Source organism: Dasypus novemcinctus, chromosome Y (assembly GCF_030445035.2).
Source record: "Dasypus novemcinctus isolate mDasNov1 chromosome Y, mDasNov1.1.hap2, whole genome shotgun sequence".
In the NCBI taxonomy this organism is placed as follows: Eukaryota; Metazoa; Chordata; class Mammalia; order Cingulata; family Dasypodidae; genus Dasypus; species Dasypus novemcinctus.
The window spans coordinates 7116177-7143186 of record NC_092216.1 but is presented as its reverse complement, the minus strand read 5'-3'; the positions used below and the strand labels follow the sequence as shown (position 1 = coordinate 7143186).

General features: G+C 43.8%; 1 protein-coding gene across 8 annotated transcripts in view; it reads right to left on the bottom strand.

Annotated features, from left to right (window-relative positions):
• LOC139438383 (steryl-sulfatase-like) overlaps positions 1-27010 on the bottom strand; it is a 219234-nt gene that overhangs the window by 78807 nt on the left and 113417 nt on the right. For all 8 annotated transcript variants that reach the window (XM_071213488.1, XM_071213490.1, XM_071213494.1 and 5 more), the window contains 5 exons: positions 23647-23790; positions 21312-21433; positions 21096-21218; positions 18010-18430; positions 4041-4177 (listed from right to left, as the gene is read on the bottom strand). In XM_071213488.1, coding sequence (XP_071069589.1) covers positions 4041-4177; positions 18010-18430; positions 21096-21218; positions 21312-21433; positions 23647-23790 — 947 coding nt within the window. The remainder of the gene's footprint in view (positions 1-4040; positions 4178-18009; positions 18431-21095; positions 21219-21311; positions 21434-23646; positions 23791-27010) is intronic.

The following is a 27010-nucleotide window of genomic DNA, read 5'->3' as shown; positions in this document are numbered from 1 at the left end:
TCCAATGTGATTTTTTTTTTAAGATTTATTTATTTATTTCTCTCCCCTTCTTCCCCTCCCCCTCCCACCCCAGTTGTCTGTTCTCTGTGCCTATTTGCTGCGTCTTCTTTGTCTGCTTCTGTTGTTGTCAGTGGCTCAGGAATCTGTGTTTCTTTTTGCTGCGTCATCTTGCTGTGTCATTTCTCTGTGTGGGCAGCACCATTCCTGGGGAGGCTGCACTTTCTTTTGCGCTGGGCGGCTCTCCTTACAGGGCGCATGGGGCTCCCCTACACGGGGACACCCCTCTGTGGCAGGGCACTCCCTGCGTGCATCAGCACTGCACATGGGCCAGCTCCACACGGGTCAAGGGGGCCTGGGGTTTGAACCGCGGACCTCCCATGCGGTAGATGGAGGCGCTAACCACTGAGCCTGTGTTCCTCCCCATTGTGTCATTAGTTTATAATTAGGGTTGGAAATGAGGTTTTTGAAATAGCACCCCAAGTGCACAAAGGATACACCGAGAGTGTGTCCAGCTGAATTGATGTCACCGGCTGTGTCCACTGGCCACTTTTACCCCACCCCTTCCCTTTCTTAAACTACCCCAGTGTGCTATCTGCACCCTAGAGGGCTCTGCATCGCTTTCTGCTGTATGATAAGGTCTCCTGGAAGAATCTTAGATCCTGTAGTGGCCCCTAAGTCCCCTTAAGCCAGGGGTCTTACCATCATTGCATCCCCCCAAACACTAAGGCATACAGTCGGCGTCCGATAAATGTGATGAGTGACTGAAGTTGCTCCTTTCCTTGATTTACTATTGAGTATCTATAGATGCTCAATTAAGCACAAAGTGGCAGAGACTTCCAGCTCTGGGTGGAAAACCTGCCTGTGGACTCCTGCTCAGGGTTGACTGATTCGGATACCTGAGGCAGGTGTACCTGTGCAATAGGACGCATGGACCGTCAAGGATGAGGCGTGGGACACCCGCTCGATAGGCGGCACGGCTGGGCCACCCCGCCCTGCAAAGTGGTGTTTTAGGGTGATGTCCCCACTGAGTCTGAAGAGGTCCCCAGGTCCTAGTGGGAAGTCACGGAGCCAAGAAGCAGGCACTCAAACCCCAGGACAGGGGTAGATCTCGCCATAGAGGACGGGTCATTAAATAAGGGTTCCTTGTTAGGACTACGCCTTTACAGTTTCAGAGAGCTCCTACGCTGGCAAAAGTCCTGTTCTAAATAATTGATTCTAGTCTTGCTCTAATCATTTGGCTGCCTCCAAAAACCTTGAAATGGAAATGCTCCAAATGGCAGGCCCCGTGGTCTTGCAAGAGAATTGCTTCTATCCCCGCTGCCCTTTCTGCAGGCAGCATTTCTTTTGAGGCAAATACCCCCATCTTATTTTATTATATAATCAGTCAAAATGCTTAGGGTCCCTTCAGGGACACAATGAAAGGCCTTTCTGGAAGGAAGGCATGCTCTTCAAAACTGATATATACTGGGAAACGGACTTTGGCCCAGTGGTTAGGGCGTCCGTCTACCATATGGGAGGTCCCCCGGTTCAAACCCCGGGCCTCCTCGACCCGTGTGGAGCTGACCATGCGCAGTGCTGATGCGCGCAAGGAGTGCCGTGCCACGCAAGGGTGTCCCCCGCGTGGGGGAGCCCCACGTGCAAGGAGTGCGCCCGTGAGGAGAGCCGCCCAGCGTGAAAAGAAAGTGCAGCCTGCCCAGGAATGGCGCCGCCCACACTTCCTGTGCTGCTGACGACAACAGAAGCGGACAAAGAAACAAAAGCAGACAAAGAAACAAGACGCAACAAATAGACACCAAGAACAGACAACCAGGGGAGGGGGGGAAATTAAATAAATAAATAAATAAAAAAATCTTTAAAAAAAAAAAACAAAAAACTGATATATACTGAACTTACAATACAGCAAGAGCACGTCCTGAGAAATTAACGTAATGGTTTAGGGGAAGTAGCTTATATTTTGGCCAAAAAGAAAGAACCAAATTATCCATATATATTATATAAGAATTTAAAATAGTGTTCAAAGATTGAAAAAAAAATGGTCTTCATTCTATTTTGGAAGAGAACTAGTAGTAGGATGAAGTTATACTTTATAATAAATCAGAATAGACCTATGTGCCATTTTAATTACATGAGAATTTAATTAAATAAAAATAAGTGTTATATCAGCATGAGCTTGCTTGCTAGCCAACAGAAGTCAGTGTTACGTAAGAAACCCGACACATTAAGATACAATGCTCATTGAAGAGAGAAAATATTCTACTGATTCACACTGCAAAATATTCTACTGATCTACACTACTAAGGTGTGGAAAATGTAAATTGATTTACAGGCAACATTTGAAAAAGAAAAAAATAAGAAGAGGCAGGATTGTATTGGTGTATATGTAAGTAAAAGGCTTTCTGCTTAGGAATCTTATTAGGGAAATGTCTTGGTTTTGTTTTCCTGGTATTTCTCATGTGCACTCACTTCTTTGATTTTTGAGAAGAAACTTAAAAGTTGCATAATGTGAAAACTCTCTGTAAATTCAATGAACCTGAAACCTAGAGACTTCCAAGGCATCTACCCCATTTCACAAAATGGTTAAAGGAAGAGCTAGATGCCAGAAAGAGGGGCCAGCCTTCTCCTTTCTTGAGATGGCACTCCTTCCATGACTAAAACAAGCCTTGTTCTCATCATCACCAAAATAGAGGTCCATCCCAACGTTCAAGTGGCTGCTTATCGCAAAGAAGTACAGCAGGCAACCATGGTCACGCCTCTCCAAAATATCTATATTAACAGGTTTTTTTTAAATCTATCAATTTAAACCTATCAATTTAGTGCACAAAATTTTTACACCTATCAATTTAGTGCACAAAAAGAAAAGTAGGGAAGAGCTGGAAGGAGGGGGGAAATCAGAGGCAAACAAAACAAATAAACCAAAATCTTAAGCGAGCTGGTTGACTGGTAGCATTTAAACACCCGTCTCTGTAACTTTGTCTAGGTGGACCGAGCAATAGAGAAGCAAGAGAAAAAACAGGAACTTGAACAAATCATTCAGAACCCACAGACTTCCATTCCTTTGCTTAAGGCACACTCTACTGCTTCCTCTGAGCTCAGTGGAATAGAACTGAGATTGCTTAGACGTGCAAAAGAGAAGAAAAGCATGATAAGGACTAACTCATAGGGAGGCGGCAGACAGGTACTTTACACAAAGACTCAACAAGGAAGTCTTTCCAATATCTTGGAAAAATGCTGTGTTTCTTGGGGCAAAAAGGGTGATCTATGGAGGAAGACACAGGGGGTGCATGGAAGACAAGGGGTTGAGGGTGGCCCTGCGATAGGATGCAGGAGGCTGTTTTCAAAGAGCAGGAGCTCTAGAAGGGAAGTCAATCCATTGATATGGTGATGACGAGGGCATCTGCGGAGACCCTGAGGCCATTGCTTCAAGAGGCTGGCCAAGCTGTACCAAGCTACAGGTGTTTCCAAAGTCTGGGGCTCCATTTATCTAATTTTGCTAATGATGAGGTAATGCTCATACGTAATTGCTAACAGAGGAAGTTATGATAAGAACTAATGCTTGGGTTTTTTAGCCCCCTCTCCCTGAGATGGCTTCTTCATCCACTTACTCATTTTTTTTGCTCATTGTTTGTACTTGTCGTCCACTTGTTTTTATTCATTGTCTGTTTTTAAAATTTAGGAGGCACCAGAAACTGAACCCAGGACCTTCCATGTGGGAGGTGGGTGCTCAACTGCTCAAGCTGCTTCCACTTCCCAGTGCTTGAGTTTTGTTTCTCCATTAATCTCTTTGATCCCAGTCCTTAGAGTCAGACCTGTCCTGGCTGGGAATCGATTGGCAACTCCAAATATGCACACAGGGCTAAAGAACCCTTTTTAAAAAATTCTGTCTACCTTTTGGAAATAATGTTCTGTGGGATACATTTACAAATCAAACCAGCAAACATATTTGCTGACTAGAAAGGCATCTGGGAGATAGGTGGAGATTGATAGGAAAGAAAAGGAAGAATGCCTGGAGCCACGTTTTAGGCACACAGCGAGGTACGTACCGATGCTCCAATCCATTTCCTCTGTGCTGTCCCCGTAAGCACCGTGTTGACTCTTGCCAGTAAATTCCTTGGAGGAGAAGAGAGCCGTGTGCACTTGAAGGTAGGACAAGACGAGGAGAAACGGCTTCTCGGCATTCCTACAATGTGTGGCCAAGAGCAAAAGATGCAATCAGCTATTGCTCCAATTGAGAAAAGCCGTTACCATACAACACCATTGGGCAAGTCAGAAAATTGGAAAAAACAATATTGACCATTGTACCTTTTATTCTGAGAAAGGTGAATCTTTATAGTGCCCCTATGCAAGGACTTAGTTAGCTTCTGTACATCAGCAAACTTTAATCACTATCATGTTTTCCAATGACAAACCAGGCAGAAACGCTATGCAATATTGCCCCACTTTGTAGATTCTATTCTTCCTTATATGGCGATGCATATGAATTTAAGCACCTTCAAAATAGTATTTTCTTGGAGGAAAAATATGTATGTATAAACTACCATCTAATAGAGGTGATATCCTGAATTTCCAACTACTTACATCAAGACCGTTTCAATGTTAACTCGCTTTTTTGTTTCCCCACATCTCCCATTTTCTACTATAGACAACGACCCCCAGAATGAACACTAACGGCTCAGTGTTCATCGACTGCCAACACCGAACTTTTGTTAGTTCAATGGAACATTCCTTGAACTGGCCCAAACCTCTACTTTGATGTAGAGAGTTGGACATTTTGCAAATGCATTTTCTTAGTTGAGTGAACCTAAGCCTACTTTGCTTTCATTGGTTAGAACACATAGACGCTAGAAAGTTGTTAAGTCACTGCCAATGTCTAATGTCTTCTCCAACTGCTGTAAGCATGATTACTGCAGGCAGACTTGAGCTTTCACAGCCACAGCCCACCCTCCTTGCACCTAGTTGACCTCTACGAAATGCAACTCATGCTGTGTTCCAGTTACATGAACAGGCTCTGCCTTTATGTTTCCTAGGGAAGCACCAGTGATTCCTTTCCATATAAAAGGGAATGGTGGGTGACTGGCCGCCCTGCAGGCTCCTGGGGCACGAGATGTGAGCCCACTTGCCAGGGTGGGTGGGAGATGCATGTGTGAAGCAGGAGATGCCGTGTTGCCCGTCTCCGTTACAGCTCTTCCTTTGATCACCTCGGTGACCCTGCATGGATCCTTAAACCTCTAGGGCTCAGGGCTCCATCACAACATGGGAAGTTCCAACCTGCCTACATCTCTACAGCAAGCATTCTGTACGTATCCCAAGCTCTACGTGCACCTGGTGACGCAATGTCCTGCAGGTGATAATCTCCCAACCTAAAATCCTCCAGAAGGCGTCTCCCGTGCCACTTCCTCTAAGTGGCTGCCTCCTTTCCCTCTTAGCTCCATGAGTGCCAAACACAATGGGCATTCCTTTTCATGTGAGTGTCCGGCACCTAGAGCAGCCTGGCCTGGGAAGGTGCTCAACAACCTTGCCAAACGAATGAGGAAATGAGGGAATGAATGAAATTCCTAATAAAACATGTGCTCCACTCCAAAGGAACATTCTCATTCTCTCAGCAGACTGCGAGCAGAAGCACGCCATCCTTGCATTCTGGTGCAAAGACTGGCAAAAAGAACAAGCTCAACAAACATCTATTATTGGATGAAATATCCCATCAGCTCTCTCTTTTTTGGTAGCCCCACCCAACAGTGGAGTGAACTGCGGGGGCTCCTGTGCAACACGGTTTGTATGAAACTTGCTTAGAGTAGGTATTGATAATTTTAGAGCCTAACTTCTGGCCTACGTTATTGGTCATTTTGAAGGGAGCATCCCCTGCGTTCAACCACTTTTTCAGCCCCTGAAAGTCCTAAGTAACTTACAATTTAATTAAATATTACATATAATATTTAAGTATAATATAATTTAATTAAAATGAATTTGACTTTTGGAATGTTTTTTTTTTTTTTAAATACTTTAACTCCCAACTTTGGAATTAGGATCGGGGATGGCAACTCTAATGACCTTACCTGGAAGAAGTAAATGGATGGATACTTTTCTAAAGGCATTTGTAATTCCTAACGTCCATATTAGCTTGGGTTCTGGCAACTTAGCTCCTTCTGGGTTGATTCCTCAGATCTACTGGTTATATCACTTGTGTTTTAAGGTCAGTCCTTGCATTTATTAGCCCTGAGTCCTTTGAAAGAGAAAATAAGCCCAAAACATTGCACTTGAAGGGAAAGCTGAGCCAGGCACTTCCTGTTCTCTGAAAACAGGCAGATCAATTATTCTTGATCATTTGTACAGTGTTACAGTGTTTTATAGTTACGGTGCCTGGTGATGAATTAAGTCACCTTTTTTTTTTTTTTTTACAAGAATAAAAGATGAAGGAATGATTATTCGAAAGCAAACAAGTTTATGAACAGCTTGTCCTAACTCGGTCATCGGAATCACAAACATGAGAGAGGAACTCATTTCCTCTGGTCTGTAACTCTCACCATTACTTCTCGGAATGAACAGAAGGGAAGCTTGTGAGCAGATGGAAGCCCTGGAACCATCACCCTTGCTCACAATCAGCACATAAGAACGTCTGCTGAGGCATCCCTTTGGCGACGTTTAAGGACAGATGCCCTGAAGGAAGCTTGAGGAACTCAAACCAAGCCGTCCCACGGGAGGGTCCTCTGCCATTCACGGCAGCCAGTTCTGCCTCCATCCCACTCACTCTGTGTGTTCACACGTGGCTTAAACACATCCCAGATCCTTCTTCAAATCCAGACCGTGGCCCTTAAAAATTGGCCTGGATCCTTCAAAACAAACTTCACGTGCTCTACGCTGGCTCCTCAGCAGTTGTGTTATGTATGGATACAATTTACTGCAATTTCTCTCTCATCTGTCCTCCCACTTGCTTTTAGATTTAGTGTTAAGAAAAAGAGACAAGGAAGCGTAAAAAGTCAATCTGGCAATCACCATATGTGGTCATAGCAGGAAATGGAGGATGAGATGGACAGAATTGGCTGAGAATGATGAGCTGCTGAAGGGTCTCACATTGGGCTCCAATTCAGATTCAACTGGATTTGTTGACTCTGGCTGGGACACCTCTTGCCCAACATTTTCAAGAAAAAAGATAAGAAAGAGGAGACAGCCAACATTACTAACAGGATCCCAAGATTGAGGCATGCATTTAAGAAGTGTGGAGTGAAAACAATAACAACAACAAAATAAGTGATAAAGATGGCACTCGAGGGAACACAACTGATGAGGTCATAAGAGCGGTTGAATTCAAGACCCAATACTTTGGAGTTAGGTCCTGGCAATGGAATCTAACTTTACTCTTGGGGTATAGGAGGGATCTCAGCATTTACAATTAATGCATTTATTGTAAACATGTGCATATTTATGGATTCCTCTTTCTATCATCCTATAAAGCAGCAGCTTCTTCATTCAGTAGTCTAGACGCCACAGGTAGTTTGGCAGAGATCAGCCGAATTCCCGGGTGTCAGAGAGATTAGGTTTTATATACAAAAATAAACCCTGAAAACTGAGAAAACCATACCCAGCTTACAAAAACATTGTAACAGGAAGATTTACCATCCAGGAATTGAGGTACGATCAATGGTGTATGGGAATGAGGAAAAGATGGACATAAATCAGGTGCTTGCAGATAGCTGGGATATGATGGACGGCTTGCTCTCAGGTAAAAGAATTCTCACTTTGGAATATCCTTTGAGAGAGGAGGTAAGGGTGCATGGAGACCTCACCCAAGCAGGCCTTGGGTCTCACTCCTTTTACATGACCTTGACAACGGAATGGCACTTCAGCGAGTTGGTGGGAGCGAGAGTTCTCAGTCAGAGCTTAACTCCTTTTTTATTAGCTAGAGCACTTCAGTAAACAACTCCTTTGGAAATTTATTGCCCCTGTCTTGCACACTGTGTGAAAAGATAGAACTTTCAGCTGCTACATGCCTTCACTCCATTTGTTAAAAATACAGAAGGCAGCTCGGAGCCATCACGGTAACATGCAATCATGCAATCCCAGGACGAAGAGATTTACATCCCAGAAGTGCGGGAGTGAAAAATCTATGCAGGAAGGTGGCAACGGCATATTTTTTCCCTTTTTCTGTCTGTTGTTGACTCTGCTTTTCAAGGTCTTGAGTGTACTATTCCACTCTGAGCATCTGACCTTTATTATTCAACCAGTGTTCCAACTTGAGTCAGTGTGGGGAATAATGCGAATGCACATAGGGATGTGTGTTGATTCTTTCTGCATGCCTGCTGCTCCTGTTGATTAGAAGGCGGCATATGCCAGAGGATGGCACACACAGTCCCTCAGCCAGAGTTCACGTGGCAACCGCCACCGCTGTGTAAGGGAGATGGCCTTAGACATCCAGTTGTTCATTTCTTCCATCTGTGCATTTCTCATCTCTCGAAGCGGCAGGTTACCTATCATTTGCAACTCCTCCCATGCATGCAACGTTCGTTCATTCTTACTTATTTCCCTGTTACCGTTTAGCAGGACTTATCTTTGGTAGCACAAACAGGATGTGAGCTTAACACAGAGACAGGAGGAGGAGAAAGTGGGGAGAGCTGCAATCCTGTTCTTCATGGAAGAGGCCAGGAGGTATATAGGTGGGTGTCGTGCTAGAGGAGAAGGAAGGAGGAGGAAGCTGAATGGGGAGAAGTGGAGGCGGCAGGGTGCAAGGAGGTCACGCAGGAGCAGCTTAAGCCAGACCGGCAGAGCTCAAACAAGCTGGCCCCCTGAGATTTTCAATGCGACAACCAAGACCCCATGTGATGTGTGTTGGTAGCCAGGATGGGGCTGCACCCGCGGTCCATGGAGCTCGTACAGTGGCAGCCTTCTGGGAGAATCTGGTCTCAGGTACCATTCAGTTTAGCCCAGTGGGTTTCAACTCAGGGTGATTCTGTCCCCAAGGGGCACTTGGCAATGTCTGGAGACATTTTGGTCATTCCAATGGGGTGGTGGTGGCGATGCTACAGGCATGTAGTGAGTTGAGCCTAGGGATACTGCTAAATGCACAGGCAAGTCCCCAACAACAAAGGATGATCCAGCTGCAGTGTTGAGGGTGAGAGACCCCGTTGTATGCCAAACATAGCGCATCTAAGCCTGAAGTTGGCTGACGCAAGAACACAGGATCCAGAATGTAGAAATGGAGAACAATTACCCTTCCTCCATAATTGTATTTGCTTTAGGGCATGGCCAGCCTGTAAAGAGGGGCACATCCAAAGAACCCCTCTATTTTTTTTCTTTCTTCATTTTTAAAAAATGTTACATTAAAAAATATATGAGGTCCCCATGTACCCCCCAGCCCCCTCACTCTACTCCTCCCACATCAACAACCTCTTTTATCATCATGGCACATTCATTGCATTTGGTGAATACATTTTGGAGCACTGCTGCTCCACATGGATAATGGTTTACATTATAGTTTACACTCTCCCTCAGTCTATTCAGTGGGCAATGGCAGGATATATGATGTCCAGCATCTGTCCCTGCAGTACCACTCAGTACAACTCCAAGTCCTGAAAGTGCCCCCACATCCTATCTCTTCTTCCCTCTTCCTACCCTCAGCAGCTACTGTGGCCACTTTCTCCACAGCAATGCTACAATTATCTTCCATTACTAATCACAATAGTTCCACAGTAGAATATCAGTAAGTCTACTCTATTCTTAAAGACATAGCCCGTTGGGCTACACAACTCAGAAACAAAGCAAGTGGTATCTATCCTTATTGGACAAGGCAATTATTTGATAGTAATTCTTTAATTGTGTAATCTTTCAGTTTCTAAATATATATATTATATATATATGCATGTGTATATACATGTGTGCATATCTAAAAACACATATATACATATATGTGTATTTATGTTGCCTATAATCTTTAATCTGATTTACTTTTCTCACCACGAATTAAAATTATTATCAGTCCTATTCATTTCTGCTTCAAAGTCTCATTTCAACTAATGACATGATCCCAAGCTCCCTTTATTAAAAAGACACATTGTGCCAAATTGCAGCCATTCATCATGGCTACCCGCGCCACTGCCCAGCTGGAAATGTGAAAGGTTAGGTTAGAGGTACCCTGTAAATGCATTTCAGGATTTTGAGTGTGCCAATTTGTGGTGGCAGCAGGTGCGGATAAAAGGTCCTGTTTTCTGATGATCCATTTACCAGCTGACACGGATTTTAGGGAATTGCGGTTCCGTGAGCCAGGCTGTCAGGAAGGACTATGCTTTTGCTGTAACAGTAAAGACCATGGAGAACGGCAGAGGAGGTTTTTCCCTCAACCCTCCCCTGAGGACATAAGCCTTCCAGGTAGATGTCACTTCCCCTGCTCCCCTACTGTGGAGTATTGTCAGGCATGGGGGTCTGTTAAAGTCAGGGAAAGGACAGCTTAGTACCCTGGGAAATGAGGGATTGAAAATAGAACACTATGCCATTTCCAAATTCTGGATGTGTTATACTTTAGAACGTTTGCTACAGGACACGTTTATGAAGCACGCTAGATACCCACAGGGGGATGAACAGGAAATTATTAGCACTTACTTCACTTTGAATTAAAGCATCTCAAAATACACACACGTGAGCATACGTACACACGACACAATTTATTTAACACGCTGATCCATCTTATAAGAGCCATGGCTTGAAGACCAGAATCCTTGGGGTGAATTTCATGTGAATTTATGAATCTAATAACTGGGTACAGTAAGCTACACAAATTATATGGATGTATATAAAGTCTTCATTGTTCTTGGAGATTTCCTCTTTGATGGGAAAATACGTATGTTTGCAGAGAAAAATACAAAGTGGTTTCCTTCGGCTTAATGAAGCAACAATTTGAATGAGTTTAGAGAGGAAAGGGACCAAAAGAGTGGTCTTTTCACAAAGCAGAATGAACAAAGTTCACCTGTATCTATGGATGATCAAAATGTGGATCTCTTTCTACCCACTGGCATAATCTTTCTTCTTTAGCCTTGACATGAACTAAAGAAAAACTGTTTTGTAAATATAAAATTAACCTGCTGCCATGTAGCCTTTATTTTATTTTCAGACTATCCACACACTTCTCTATTACCATGGTGACAGTGATATTACTAACACTGGAGTTTATATAGGAGTGATCAGGATGCATTCTCCTTTACAGCTAGGCAAGAGCACTGGCCAAGAACTCTTCCACGTGGTGAAGGGGTATTGAGACACCCGTACTGTGGCCTTGTCTACTTCCAAAAAAATCCTCACTCTGACCTTATCAGCAGATCTGACACACTAGAGAAGACAGCACAGCAGAGAATGCACCAGTCATTAGAAGGGTTAGAGTTAGCTCTGTTTTTGTTTTTGTTTTTTTTTAATCCTCTAGCATGACCTGTAGTTTTTGGTGAATCTTTCAACTATTTTGAGACTTGCGTTGCTGCTCTAGGAGAACTCTCCCTGCCAACCTCACAGAGTTGTTCTGAAATGTGAAAGAGATGCCAAGTGTGAAGTGTACATGAGGTGATGTGCACGTCCACAGCAAATGACGTATAATTGGCGTCTGCTCAACAAGTGTGTGTGACACCTGAATACGCCCCACTCTTTGGCCTTGGGCAGCCAAATTAGGTCTGTTTACAGAACACCAAACAGATTGACGGCCGAAGGTGAAGGTTTATATTCTATGACCATCCTTCATTTGGGTCACATAAAGAGAGTTGGATATCTCTAAGAAGTTTACAGTTTGTTCCATGCTGTAAGAGGAACAAGGGTTTCTTGCTAACTAAAATGTATTAAGGATAAACAGTCTCCTGAATTCATGGTGAGCTAATTATCTAGCTCTCTAATAATAGAAGCATCTCCAAGTTAAATTTACCCCTAAAAGAGGAAATCAGGGTGAGGGATCAGGGAGGATATAGTTATATATATTAAGCCATCACTCTCCTCTGGTTGGAAATATGCACTTGTAATCTCAAGGCACATTGCAAATTTGGCTAAGCAAGCCTCATTTGAGACTATCACAAACCAGTGAAGCATCTTTGCCTCATGTCACTGTTATTCATATATTAACTTCTCAAGATAGCATCTCAGGAACAAACCCTTGAGTATAAATCATCTCAGAAATATGGCATAGAGAAAGACTATAAATTCTAGAAATAACAGCTTCAATCATTTTGCTCTGCCACCTTTGATGTATGAATGGAGGGGAAGCTGTGTGTACTGAACTTTCCTTTGTTAATGTAGCTAAATAAAGCTCCAGTTCTCAATTGGGAGAGTCTGAATTCAAAAGCATTTGAATAAATTTCACTAACATTGTCATCGCTTTAATCAGGCTCTCATTATTCTGCTTCTGACTAACTCTAAATCCATTTCTCAGAAAGGTGATAAGACCTACCTAAATTATTCAGGATATTCTGATTAATGAGATAATTCAGATGTCTTCAGATCCTTGAAAAGATGTTTTATTAACATGGTGGTGTCGCCATTGTTATGATTCTTTGTTGGCATATTAAAGCAACTCTTTTACTGACTCTTGGATGCAACATTCCTGCTAATCAGGTATCTTAATATAACACATGATGATATATTACCTAAGGATAATTTTTTTTTTTTTTTTACAGCATCTTTTTTTTTTTTTTTTTAATTTTTTAATTTTTTATTGACTTTGTAATAATATTACATTAAAAATATATATGTGAGGTCCCATTCAACCCCACCCCCCCCCCCCCTCTCCCCCCCCCAACAACACTCGTTCCCATCATCATGACACATCCATTGGATTTGGTAAGTACATCTTTGGGCACCTCTGCACCTCATATACATTGGTTCACATCATGGCCCATACTCTCCTCTATTCCATCATGTAGGCCCTGTGAGGATTTACAATGTCCGGTGATTACCTCTGAAGCACCATCCAGGGCAGCTCCATGTCCCGAAGACGCCTCCACCTCTCATCTCTTCCTGCCTTTCCCCATACACCTAAGGATAATTTTACCTCAATGCTTTAAATTTTTGTTTTTGGCTAATGTATGTAAGAAGCTTTTTGTAAGTAACACCATCATATAAAACTGCTAGTATTTTCACTAATACCAGTGATGCATTGTTTCCATATGGGCAACAGACATTTACATTAGCAGCACTAATGTCAAAGGAAAAAAATCCTTTGCTTATAACTCAATAATGATAATCTCTACCTCTGGTGTTGCTAGAACATCCTAAATCTCTAGCTCTGGAAGACAACTGCCAATTCCTAAAGATAATCAAGGTAAACTGTTTGGGCTTCAAAATCCTTATAATAATCAAATTTGCTTTGGTCCCCTCCCCACGACACGTGCTGAGTTACCCATTAGAACACCTTGTCATCATACAAATATTCATGCAGTCACTAGATTCAATCAATTACATGTCCTGTCGTGGCCCACTGGCTAGACTGGCGTAGAGTGTGGACTACAATGTGGACCACTGTCCATATGCTGCAGCAGTGCTCCAGAATGTAATCGCCGGGTGCAGTGGATGTGCCACAATGATGGAAGAGTTTGTTGATGGGGAAGGGGTGGCGTGGGTGGGGTGGGGGGGTATATGGGTTCCTCATATTTTTTTAATGTAACATTTAAAAGAAAATAAAAACAAAAAACTTCTGCCATAAAAATATATGTTAAAAATAATAATAGGGTGGGTTGGGGAAAAGTACTACTAAATGTAAGAGAAGGACTATAATTAATAGTAAGATTTTAACAATATTCTTTCATAACTTGTAATAAATGTCTCACGACAATGCAAGGTTGGTTGAGGGTTAAAGTATGGGAACGCCTGCATGGTTTTATTCATGTTTGCTTTGTAAATTCACAACTCTTACTATATATTTATTGTTTATATATGTTTACATATAAATGATATAAAGATAATAATAATAAAAGGGTGCATTGGGGGAAAATATTTTGGTTAGTAGTAATATTTGGAGGATGCTCTTTAATCATTAGTTAAAAATTTTTAACAACAGTGCAAAGTATTGGCAATAGGGTGAGGTACAAGAGTCCTGTATGATGTTAGATATGTTTGTTTTGTAAGTTCAGAACTATTACTATACACTTATGTATGTTTATGTATGAGTGATATGCTTCAAGAAATTAAAAATATTTTTTAAAAAAAGATCAGCAAAGCTTGCTTTATCCCTGGAAAAAAAAAAAAAAGAGTGATACACCCTGAGTGTTATATCTGAACCTCAACATTTTATAACAAATGCTATATTAACCTCCTTTGCGTGTGGTTTTGAGATATGGCAGGTAGGTGAGAGAGTGATAAGAGAATGCTCAGCTCTTTAGTAAGTTTGCCAAACAACAGATTGTTGTGTGTGGACTTCAATGGATTGGCTGGCCATCCTCACTGGTCACCTCTCCATCTTGGAATGGCTGTGCTCATATGAACAAAATACAGTAATGCTAAACCCTGAGGCCTGGCTCTGTCAATCATAAAGACTGAGAACCATTGGTGAGCCATGAAAGGAATTCAGTACCACAACCAGATCATTGTTTTTAAGGAAAGAAAAGAGAAGAAAAGAGGCTAGAAAGTATCAGAGGTAACTACTCTGGTAAAGGAAGGATCACTCCAGAAAACTTCTATTTCAGTTATATACTGGATAATGACATAAACTGTATTTCTTAGGAAATTCTAAAGTTCTAAAGCTTTTGCATGACCTCACAGGTGAGCGTCACCCTCCGGAACATCTAAACAAGGTAATAATGATTGTGGTATTCGTTCCTAGCAGCAAAAACCTATACTTGCTCCAGTGTTTCTCAGGAGAATCCCAAGGAGCACTCAGTTTAGATTCTATTAAAAGACAGATGTGTGGCCACATCTCAAAGCCACTCAGTAAGACTCTCCAGAGGCGAGCCTGGCAATCTTCAGTTTGAATAAGCAAACTTACGTGTCCTTACGTATAGTCTGAGGAATCACTGTCCCAGACCTACAGTTGAGGACATTTTCCTTGCTGCCTTTCTCTGGCCTGTGGCTCCCATTTTATTGGATACCACGTATTGGCTTTCAAAGTCAATCCCTCAGCATCCCTCCAAGGACATGGATGGCCACCACAGCAATGCCACCTCTATATGGGTCAACGGGTGGGCTTACCCCAGGCACTGAAAGCTGTTTGCAAATAATAGTTGAAACAAATGTCCTGGAGGAGGGTTGTCAGCTTAAAACCTTCCTCGTTCTCCGTAGTATTGCACAATGCCTTCTACCATGCCATTTTGTTGGGAGCAGAACCCAAAGTCCTCCACTCAGCGCTTGGATAAGACGGGCTGTTCCCATGGGGACTGAGAGTCGAGGCAGAGAGGATGCTGATTGCACGGTACATCCAGCTCAACTGGCCAGATGACAGCCCCAAGAACAGGCAAGTCATCCTTCCCACGTGCTTTGTAAGCCCAAACCCATAGGAATCAAGACACCTAGCACAAGTCCTATCCTGAATTGTGACAGACCAACCAATCACAGTCACAGTTGTTTAGGGAATTTGGGAGGTATATTGTATCTATAGCTCTCCATCCTAGGGCAGATCATTTTTCATTCTTTCCTTTAAGAAGAGAACTTAAAAGGTATATCTGTTACTCTACGTATTTATTGTGTATACTCTCCCTTGGAATTCAATTTCAATAGTATATCTCTTCGTAAATAAAAAACACTTTATACATATAAAATATTAGAATTTTTCTTTAATTTATTCTATTTTTCCCTAATTAAAATATTGGTCAATGTAAAACTCACAACAAACCCCCAAATAATCAAAATTTTGTAATAAGTTAGTCTCTTAAGTTTCATTTTTCTGTAACATTCACCAAATTCCTTCATGCTCCTCCTGTATATTAATATCAAATAACTTTTTTAAAGTCAGAGATTCAGGCTGACTTTTTGAGTGCCTGCCTCTTGAACTTATAAATGTGTGTTAAATATTAATTACACCAGAGTCTTGACTAGGACTTGGGTGTGCACATGCTCTTTCATTACTTTGTTGTTGAGCCTGCCCTTCTTTTCCATCTGGTCATAACTCTTTCATAGAGTTTTATGAAATGTCAAGTTTCTGAAAGCACCCCTCCATTCCAGGTCAGCCCAAACACTTCAACTTTGATGTCTCCTATATATTGAGCTTCTAATAAAATTTCATAGAAGTATTCCTCAAGGTCAAACACATATAAAAATCACTGATTGTGGTAGACCAAATTCCTGTTCCATGAGACCCATTTCATTTTCTTCCTGAGCACACAAGGAGGTTTGCATTCTAGACCCACCGGAAGTCAAGGTGAGGACATAGAACTTGTTCTCCTTGATGGCTCCTGAGTGGAAGTGATAGTATGTATCACCTCCATGATGAGGCAACAAAAAGTCCCTACCTGTCCCTCTGACTCTTTCTCTTCTAATTGTTGCACTTGTGGAAGTCATGTTTGGAGATGATTGGGCCATGACGTCTTAGCAAACTGAATCCCTGACTCTCCGAGCAGAGAACTTCCTTGGCACATAACCCAACCAGCAACAGATTTCATATGGGCAAGAAATAAACTTTCAGTTGCCAGTCCACCAAGATTTCATCAGTCTTTGCTGACAAATACAAAAATTGGCACCAGAAGTGGTGCTGCCTTGGCAACTGGGCAGCTAATACCATATGATTTGGGGCCGCATTCCAGAAGATAAAGCTAGAGCAGATATAATGGCTAGGGACCAGGTTATGGATTTCAGGATCAAATTAAAATTTGAATTAGAAGCCAATATCCTGTCAAACCTAGAGAATGGTGTGAAAACAAAACCACCCTGATTTTTGCCTTCTTTTTATAGTTGGGGGAAGAAATACTATCAATTGCAACATTTGTGTAAGGTAACTAATGTTGGAACATCTAACTGCTCTTACAGAGCTGTATTAGATCCCTTTGTAATAGCAGAACTTTATGCTTAAATAGGCCCAGTGATTTGTTGTGCAGATGGTGATGTCATCACGCTCACACCTGCTCCCCCTCCTTTGTCAAACCCCTGGACACTGATGACCCACTTGACATTTTCTACATAATTTTCATAGAGCATGTCAAAATTTACCTTTCTCACAAGCCATAAATTAGTTCATTTATATACTTCTCAAATACAATTTTTTTCTTCAATTTTGCATTTTTGGCTCTTACCAAATTTTTTTTATTTTAAATAAAAACCCTTTTCTGCACTAAGAAGGAAATCCACCATCACGGTAACCCTTTCGTTGTTAGGATTGTTTATCTAATTTTGTATCATTGGATTAATTGTCCTCTACATTTCTTCTACCTTCCTAATCATCTTGAGATGCCCGCCAAAAGCTTTCTTTTAAATTGCCATAGGGTTTAAATAGCTTCAAAGGCCAAATGCGTGATTTTCAGATGTGCGATCCCGTCTTTCATTTTCCTAAGTACAGTCCTCAAAAACTACAAACACAACAAAAATGGTATCGTTTGTTGGTTTTTATCACCAAGTGTTCCTGATAGAGCCTCGACCTCAGGGTTGCTGTCAACGGATAAATGTTCCATTTGCTGATTTCCACTTCCCAAACTATTTACTAAACGGGGCTCACAGACCAGGAGGAGCTCGCTGACTCCAACCAGTGTACTCGCCGGGGCATTTTCACCCAGAGACCTGTTAGAATATTCCAACTCTTTCCACAGTGTTTCTACCCCAAGGACAAGCTCTAGACTAAACAATCCACCATGGCCTGGACTCCATCAAGCACCGCCGTGAACCTGAAGACCTCCTCCATAGCTCACTCTTCCTTTGTCACCAGGCGGGCAAAGTGCCTGCCCAGAAGCAGAGCCCTGAGAGTCCTCTCCGTGACCATCAAACATGGCCCTTGGTTTCCCCCTTCCCTTCTCCTGGCTCAAGAATGACTATGTGTGGAAGGGAAAACGAGGCTCAAGGAAAGACCCCACGACGCCCATCTCCGTGGGTGCAGCCGTGGGTTCTCTCACGGGCAGCACCAGGACCAAAGGCAGTACCCACCGTCGGAGGAACCGGACCGCCTCGTGTGTCAGCCTCTGCGTGAGGTTGTCGTAGGACATGGGCTGCTGGGTGATCTCGTGGTTCCTCATCAGGAAGCAGTTCAGGAGGCGGACGTAGTGGGAGAAGCAGGCCTGGAGGGCCAGGAGGAGGCACGCAAGGAGCAGCAGGCAGAGGATGCTGCGGGGGGTGTGGAAGAGCCCCAGGCAGTTGCACACCAACAAGGTGAGCAGCAGCACCCCGATGAGCTGCAGTGGGATGAGGAACAGCCACCGGGTGGCCATTGCGAAGACGGTGCCTGCCCCGGGTTTGCAGTCCCTCAGGTTGGTCACCGGGAGGCCGTAGAAGTAATCGAAGCCGTGGCTCAGAGGGTGGTGGCAGAAGTCACCGCGGCTGCTACAGCTCATCCCCAGGTGCCACTTCCCTGAGGACAGACGTGGAGGACACGGTGAACTCCCACAGGACGCCAGCGGCGCGTGCCCACCCCTGTCATTCTAGGAGCTCTGCGGCCCTTGGGCCCTCCCACATTTCGTGCCCTTTCCTGAGATAATCAGGGTTTGGTGACTCACTCTACCGGAAGACGAGAACCACTTCTGTGATTGCAAAAAACAAGTGAGTCAACAGAAAACCGATCTCATTAATAGCAGGAGACACAACTATGTAGCAAACCACATACAGGCATTTTTTTTTTCTGGGATAAATGTTTTTCTGAAAACATCTTTAAAATTAAACTTTTATAACCAACTTAGTTTTCTTCTTTGTTGAAAGTGGAAATGATTCCCTGTTCAACAAGATACCCCTTAAGCATAAGGAAATCATACTCAATATTTCAGCATTTATTTTAAACACCTATGAATATAACCCATAAAATGTTAATTGTAGCATTAAATTAGTGAGCACCTCACCAAAAAGAAAAAATGATGATGGTTTTATAACGAAGAGGTAGAGAGAAAAGGAAATGGTCAATTTGCTCCTATGAGGTTTTCTAGGATTCATCTAATGAACTGTTTAGTGCCAGGCTTTTCAAACAAATGGGGGGTATGTGTCATTCCTATGATAATGGCTTGGAATTTTATGTACTCCCCCCAAAAACAACATGTTTTCAAATTTAATCCTTTTCTGTGGGGATGGTCCCATTGTCAATAAGATCTCTTCAATAGGTTACTTCACTTAAGATGAATGGTAGCCATGGTGGCTGCTGGATGTGGGGAACGGGAGGAAGAGATGAGATGTGGAGGCGTTTTCGGGACATGGAGTTGTCCTGGGTGGTGCTTCACGGACAATTACGGGACATTATAGATCCCCCCAGGGCCCACTGGATGGAACGTGAGAGAGTCTGGGCTATGATGTGGACCATTGACTATGGGGTGCAGTGATGCTCAGAGATGAACTTACCAGGTGCAATGGATGTGTCACGATGATGGGAGAGAGTGTTGCTGTGGGGGGAGTGGGGGGCGGGGGCGGTGGGGTTGAATGGGACCTCATATTTTTCATAATGTAATTTAAAAAAAATAAATAAATAATTAAAAAAATAAAATTAAAAAAAAAAAAAGATGTAATGCAAATGAACCAGATTGGATTTTAATTTGGATTATTGGGATCCTTTATAAGCAGAATGAAAGTCAGAGAAATGAAAGCTAGAAGAAGCAACTAGAAGCTGAACCCAGCTAGATTCAATGGAATCCAGAAGAGAAGAAGCCGGGAAAGGCTGCCATGTTCACTGCCATGTGGCAAAATATCCAAAAACCAAGGAGCACCACCAGCAAGCCACAGAATACTACAGTGTTTGGAGAGAAAGCATCACCTTGATGACACCTTGATTTTGGACTTCTGCTGGCCTGAAAAGAATGAGCCAATAAATTCCCATTGTTTAAGTCAATCCATTGCATGGTATTTGATTTGGCAGCCAAGAAACTAATACATTTATAAATGGGAATAGCAACTGAGAAAAAAAATGAAGTGTAAAATGGCAATATTTATCAATAGCAAGCTGTGTTTATGTAGTTTTGTAAGTTCTCTCTCTGCACCTTTTATCTTTCCATTTACCCTATTTCATCATTTCATCATTCCATCTATTTATCCATCATCCGTCTATCCATCCATTCATCCATCCATCCTATCTACCCATTCAATTTATCTATCCATCCACCCATCCATCATGTCAATCATTCATTGACCCATCCAACTATCCATCTATTCAACCATCTTACCTCTTTTCCTCTCCCCCAATATTTACCTCATCCATACATCCGATCCCAATCATCCCTATCTAGCCATCATCTATCAATCTATAGCTTTCAATCTATCATCTTTCTCATCTATATATCCATCTATCCATCCACCTTTTATCATTCATCCACCCATCTTATCTATCTTATCTATATCTATCTATTTATCCATTCATCCATCATCTGTCTATTTATCTATCCATCTGATTTATCTCTTCATCTGTCATCAATCTATTCATTTATGGATCCCTCCAACCATCCATCCATCCACCCATCCATCCATATTCCTTATCTCATCTATCTACCTACCTACCTATCTATCTATCATCTATCTGTATCTTTCTACCTACCTACCCATCTATATGTATCTATCCATCCATCTATTATCAATTTGTCCATTCATGGATCCCTCCAACCATCCATCCATTCATCCATCTTCCCTATCTTCCCTATCTCAACTATCTATCTTCTATTCTATCATCTATCTATCTATCAATCTATCACCTATCTATATCTTTCTACCTACCTACCCATCTATGTGAATCTGTCCATCCATCCATCCAGTCAGCCAGCCAGCCAGCCTTCTACCTCTCTATCCTTATCATCTGTCCATATGCCTAGATACATACACACCATGCACATACATGCATATACACAAAAGTACATATAGAGATACATTCAAATAGTCCAGATAGGCTCATTCTGTTTTCATTCAGAATTGAAACCATTTCTCAAATATATAAAGTTGTGCAAAGTACATCAGCAGACACCACTGCTGAGAAGAATTGTTCTGATTCCTTCTGCCACTCCCTTAATCACCCTGCCCGGGACCTCACCCTCACCCTTCTCAGCTGCCCATACCTATCAGAGCTGTTGAATAGCCTTGATTCTTCAGAAGCTTGGCGAACGTAATCTCACTGGTAGGAAGTCCTCCAGAAGAGGCTGAGAAGAGGAAAACCCCAACTCGGGAATGTGACGCCATTCCTGAAGCAGGAAAAACCAATCATTAAGACAGGAGGCTGCTGGGCGGCTACCCGGAGGAAGACAATGGCTGCAGGGAGGAAGACAGGTGGTTACCTGATCTGACAGGGTACCTGCCCGTCATGAAAGCTGCCCTGCTCGGTGTGCATAGAGGAGATGCTGCCAGATGCTGCGTTAGCTTCGCTCCCTCTCTGGCCAACCGGTCAATATTGGGAGTCCTAGAACAAAAGAACTGTGTGGATCTGGGTGACCTTGAAAATGAGGACATTCGTCTCTTAGTGACCCAGGGAAGCTGCTGGGTGTTTGGGTGGTAGAGAGTGGATGGTAGGAAGAGAGGAATTGAGGAAGAGGTGACAATGAGTCCATAATTAGAACCAAAGCATGCAGAGGTCTCCTTGATCCCGGGTGATGTCCCCAGAGCACTCCTGCCCTCACCTTATCCCCCTAAGCCCTGGATTAGAGGAAAGGAGCCAAGTCTTCGGGATGGGCCATGGGGAGAGTAAGGATGTGGGATGAGTGAGGGTCATACCTCCCTCCTCCACAACCCATGCCTCCACCCCACAGCCAAATCCATGCTTCCAAATAGGATAGCTCTGGGAACAGCTTGCCCCTTTCTCCCCAGTCATAGCCACAGGGAGGTCCACAACCTGTGTTCACCAGCCACTGCCTGATTTCTGTATGCTTAAGGGACAAGGGAAATGTGGGATCCCATATGCCTTTACCCATCAACAAATGCATGACTATAGTCCTGGAAAAAATGGATACACACTGACATGAAAAACTAGGTACTGTGAGCCACACTCCCTTGGTTGGTTTGTGTTTTTTTAAGTGTGATGAATACTTATTTATTGGGTCATTTCTAGGATGATGTGCTATGCAAGTTGAACCTTCTTGGTGCCATTTCTCCATGTAAAGATGTGCCCCTTCTCTTTGGAAGCTGTTCCATACTTCCTAGACATTTAGGAATTAATGCGTTTCAATTCTTGAACCACATAGCCAAGCACTCTCCCCATATCTTGCACCAGTATCTTCAAAACTTGACTGTAATTCTTAATTAAGACACCTTCATATGAACCATTATCTACTATCTCAATAAACTTTAGGAACACATAAAAGAGTAAAAAGTAAATAAATACCAAAAAAAACACCTAATAGAAATTATGACCCTGATAAAAACAATTAAATTAATAAACAAGGTTCATATCATAAATCTCAAAATGGGAGAGCCAAACTTTTTTTACAAGGTGATGCAAAAAATAGAGCATCACACATATGTCAGTTAAAATTTAAGAGAACCCTGAATGCAGACCTTACTCTCAAATATGCTTCAAAATCTGACATATGTCATGTTTGATATCAAGAGTCAGGAAGAACCTGACATATATTTGGCTATGTCTTATAAGCAAGTTTTTCCCCCCAAAATAATAATTTACTTAATTTTTCTTTGGTCTTATATACAATAGCAAAATACACATTTAAAGGCACATTTTTAGGTTGAATCAAAGATGAGGCACCTGAATGAATGGCATGAAAATAAATCAGTGTCTCTGGACACCAAATGACTGACTCATCTGAATCAGAACATGAAAATAGCTTCAGATATTCATTATTCATGGTTCATACGAGAAAATTCTAGCAGAAGGAAATTATCTCTTTCCCCATCTTCTCCTTCAATTTAGTTGGTATCGATTTTTTGGTGCAACGAAGCCCTCCACAGAACTATTTTTATGTAATCATTTCCTCATTATTGTAAAAAGAAAATGAAACCCTACTCCACGAGGACTTACTTTCCCTTTTAAACTAAAGAGACACAGAAATATTTCTTATGTTAAATCAATTTTCTGCCTGGGAATTAGAAACAAAATGCCCTCTATCACGCAGACCTCTGGAGGCTCCAGGGCTTGCTCAGATTCTAGTTCTCCCACTACTGCCATCTCCCCTGGCCCTTCGGGAGCTAAGTGTCATAGCGCATGGCTGCTGCCCGCCATAACTGTCACCAGGGTGGCTGATGACTGAGAAAGGACAGGGAGGAAAGTGGAGGAAGGGATGCAGGGGAGAGCAGGTGGCAGACAAGCTGGGATGGGGTGGGGCAGGCTCATAACCATCTGGAACCAGTCCAGCTCAGGCCAAAGAGAGAAGAGAACAAAAGGAGAGAGAGTAGCACTCTGTAGAAAGCAGGGCAGTAGCACTGGGTATGGAAGAGTCACAATGGCTATCCTTATGGTGACATCCCTGGGCTCATCTGCCACATCACACACAGGTCAACAGATAAGCTCATGCCTGCCTCCAGAAGCCACAAGTGGAAAGATGCAGCCAGCGGGGTGGAGATGTTTCCGTGTGTCCTGAGATTCAGGAGCGTATGTGAGCCATCACCACAGTCCACTGCCTGCAGACAGACCCACGTGTTTCTACAGAAACCGCGTTGGCCAACCTGAGAGTCTGGTTTCCATAGCACCCAGGATCTCCGATGCCGAGATCATCCGCCATGAGCACGACAACGTTGGGCCTCGACTCCAGGCTGCTCTGGGCTCCACGCAGGAAGAAGAGCAGAAGGAGAAAAATCCCCATCCTCCTCCTGCGAAGGGCAAGGACACAAGAGAAAGGGAAGGATGCTAGCTCATCAGGTCTCCTCCACGGCTGCCTGGGCAGTCCTCACTCCTGCACAAGTTCAGGTCCTCCTTGAAACCCACAAGGCCCAGGCAATGTGGGAGCCCAAGAGTTCCTGTCTGAGGGAAGAGCTTCATCCTCTCCTTCCTGGGTGCTTGTTTCCCAAACAAACATTTATCTTCCCCATGGATTGCAATTCTCTCTCCCTTTTCTACTTCTATTGAGAGCTGGAAACGGAAATCACCTCCCACCTTCTCTTTACTGAAGGCAGTTGAATTAGCTCAAAGTTCTACATGGGAGCATTGGAAAAACAGGCATTTCACCACGATCAAATGTTCAGTGGCACAGCCTTTCCAAAATTAAGGGCGAGTGTTGGCTTGGCAGGTTTTAAGTTTAAACAGAGAAACCTGTGGAGAAATGGCTGGAAGTTATATAAGTACCCATGATCAGCCAGAGGTTAAAGTGTTTCCAAGAAGCAAATGAGGGTATTGACCTTGAACATTAGGTTCTTTTAAGACAGAACACTGTCCTGATCAACCCATGATTGTTTGCAGAAAGAAACATTTGAGCCCTGCACCCCATGGGAAAATAGTGGGCATGATTGCTCTAGTAAAGTGTTATCTGAAGAGTAAAAATGGTAGCTATACTTCCATTCCCAAAACATTCAATAAATATGATGTGGAAGCTTGGATCAAGGCTCTCAGTTCCAGAAGCTGTTGAGTCCCCTGGTTCCATCTTTATTTTCTCTCTTGTGTCTTTCTTTCTGTCCTTTTATTTCTTAAGTTCTGCGTCACCTTCCCTTCTTGCAAACCTATTGTTGAGCTGGTCTCAGCAGAAACCGAGGGGCACAATATGCCCTTCAAAACTCCAAGGACATGGGCTAAGTCTGGGGCAACTGTGAGAGCTGCTGGGCAAAAGCCAGTGTCCCTGGAGATGGGAATCTGTGCCTCTTCTAAGACTGCCATCCCAATCCATGCCCTCCTTGTGACATTTCCTTCCTGGAACCCTTCAGACATAACAGGTTGGAAGACTTCTGGGGATGGCCATCTGACAACCCATCTTGATGCCTGTAGAAGCTGCCAACTGGGGAGGCCTGGGAAAGGTTAGCATCTTCATGCCCCGCCCATTGCCATACCACCTGCTCTCTCGCTCTCCCCCATGCAGGAAGTAGGGGCTGAGAAACAAGGGGAGAGGGCCTCCAAGAGCCCCCCCACATCAGGGCCACAGAGGGAGGAGGCTGAAGTATGGACGGGAGGGGGATGGGGACACGTGGGCCCACCAGAGCTGCAGGACAATGCAGGAGGCTCTGAGGGCCCTGGGGCAGGAAACCTTGGATGGCTTTTCCTGTAAGCACCTGAGAAAATGTCCTGGTACCACCACGGGAGACAGTTGGCAGCCAGCCCAGGAGGTCTTCCCACCCCCGTAGGCTGCCTCAGTGCTCACTGTCACCTGGCCTGGTGCTGAATCACGCATCCTGATTCCTGCAACCTGCAAATGTCACCCTGCATGGCAAAAGAAACTCTGCAGATGTGGTGACCTTAAGGATCTCGAGATCTTCCTGGTCACTTGGGTGGGACCCCCAAGGTCCTTAGAAGAAGGAGGCAAGGATGACTGAGGGAAAACCATGCGCTGTGCCAGCAGAAACAGGACAGCGAATGGTAACGTGACACGGCTCACGAGCCAAGGAGATGCGCAGCCCCTAGACCTGGAAAAAGCATCCAGACAAACTCCCTAGAGCCTATGGAAGAAACCTGCCCTGCAGACACCTTGACTTATGCCCCTAAGACTCGACTTCAGACTTCTGACCTCCAAAACTGTAAGAAAAATAAACATCTGCTGTTTTAAGCTGCCACGTTTGCTATAATTTGTCCCAGTAGCCATAGGAGGCCAATGCACCTGGCAAATGAAGCGTGTCTGTTTTGTTCACTCCTCTGACCCTACAACAGAAGACTTCTTGGCACAGAGTATGTCTCCAAAACAAAAGAAAAAATATCCTTGTTGACTCAGTGAATTTAAGTCATGTCCTACTCATTCAAAGGCCTCTGAGTGTGTGAGTGGGTTGATGGCCGTAAAGTTTCGGGCTGAAGGAAATGGAATGGAGAGATGGGCTGGCTTTTGCATGGGGCGACCCCAAATATCGGGACATGGAAGCCCTTCCTTGCAGGCCACTTCTCCACCAAGGAACCCCTTGGTCTCCTGGCTCCTTCTCGCTTGTAGCTTCTGGGATAGGAGCAAGGCAAGGGTTGGCACGCTCCCTCTTCAGGATGGGCCAGTCTGCTTTGTCTTCCGGCATCAAGTCCTCACTGTCCCTGTGCCCTGGGCCTGAGCTCCTTACCTCTGAGCCTTCCTGAGTCACATCCTCCAGAGAAAAAGCCTGTCTCCTTCTGGGAGAGGAGCACTGCCTGCCCTGCACCAATGGGATGGAGATGGAGTGGTCAAAACTCTTCCAAAACATGAGCAAGCAGCCCTTAGGTTTTCAGCCCGTCTCCCAGGTCTCCATCCCTAGGCTCTGTAGGGCTAAAATCCCTCTTCTTGCCAGCTTCCCCTCCAGCAAGCAGGGAGCCATCGCCACCTCCATTCTCCTAAGTCAGCTCTTTCATCCTTCCCAACATGTGTCACCACCTCCTGTATGGGGGTCAGTGAGTGTGTTTCACCTTCCAGGTGCAACCAGAGCTCTTCTTTCTAAGAGTTAGAGTCCACTTTGTTTTCCTGTGACTGCTGTAACAGCACCAAAACAGGTGACCTAAAACCACAGAAACACATTCTCTCTGCTCTGTAGACCCACGTCCAAAATGAAGATGTTGGCGGGGCCAAACTCCTTGTTGAAGGCTCGAGGGGAGGGTCCTTCCCTGCCTTTCCCACACCCAGTGTTGGCCAGCAATTCCTGGCATTCCTTGGCTTGTAGACTTATCACTCCAACCCGTCTGTCTTCACATGGCCCCTTTCCTCTGTGTCCAAACCTCCCTCTCTTCTTCAAGAACTGCAGTCTTGTATTTACCACCCTCCCCAGGCCATTATGACTCATCCTAACATCTGCAAAACTCCTATGCCCAAACAAAGTCACATCCACAGGGACCGAGCACTAGGACTGGCACATGTCCTTTTGGTGTGTACAGTTCAACCCACTTCAGGGTCCCTCTTGATCAGGGGCATTTGCCAGGCTCTCGCTGCCAGCACCTCCCCAAAGT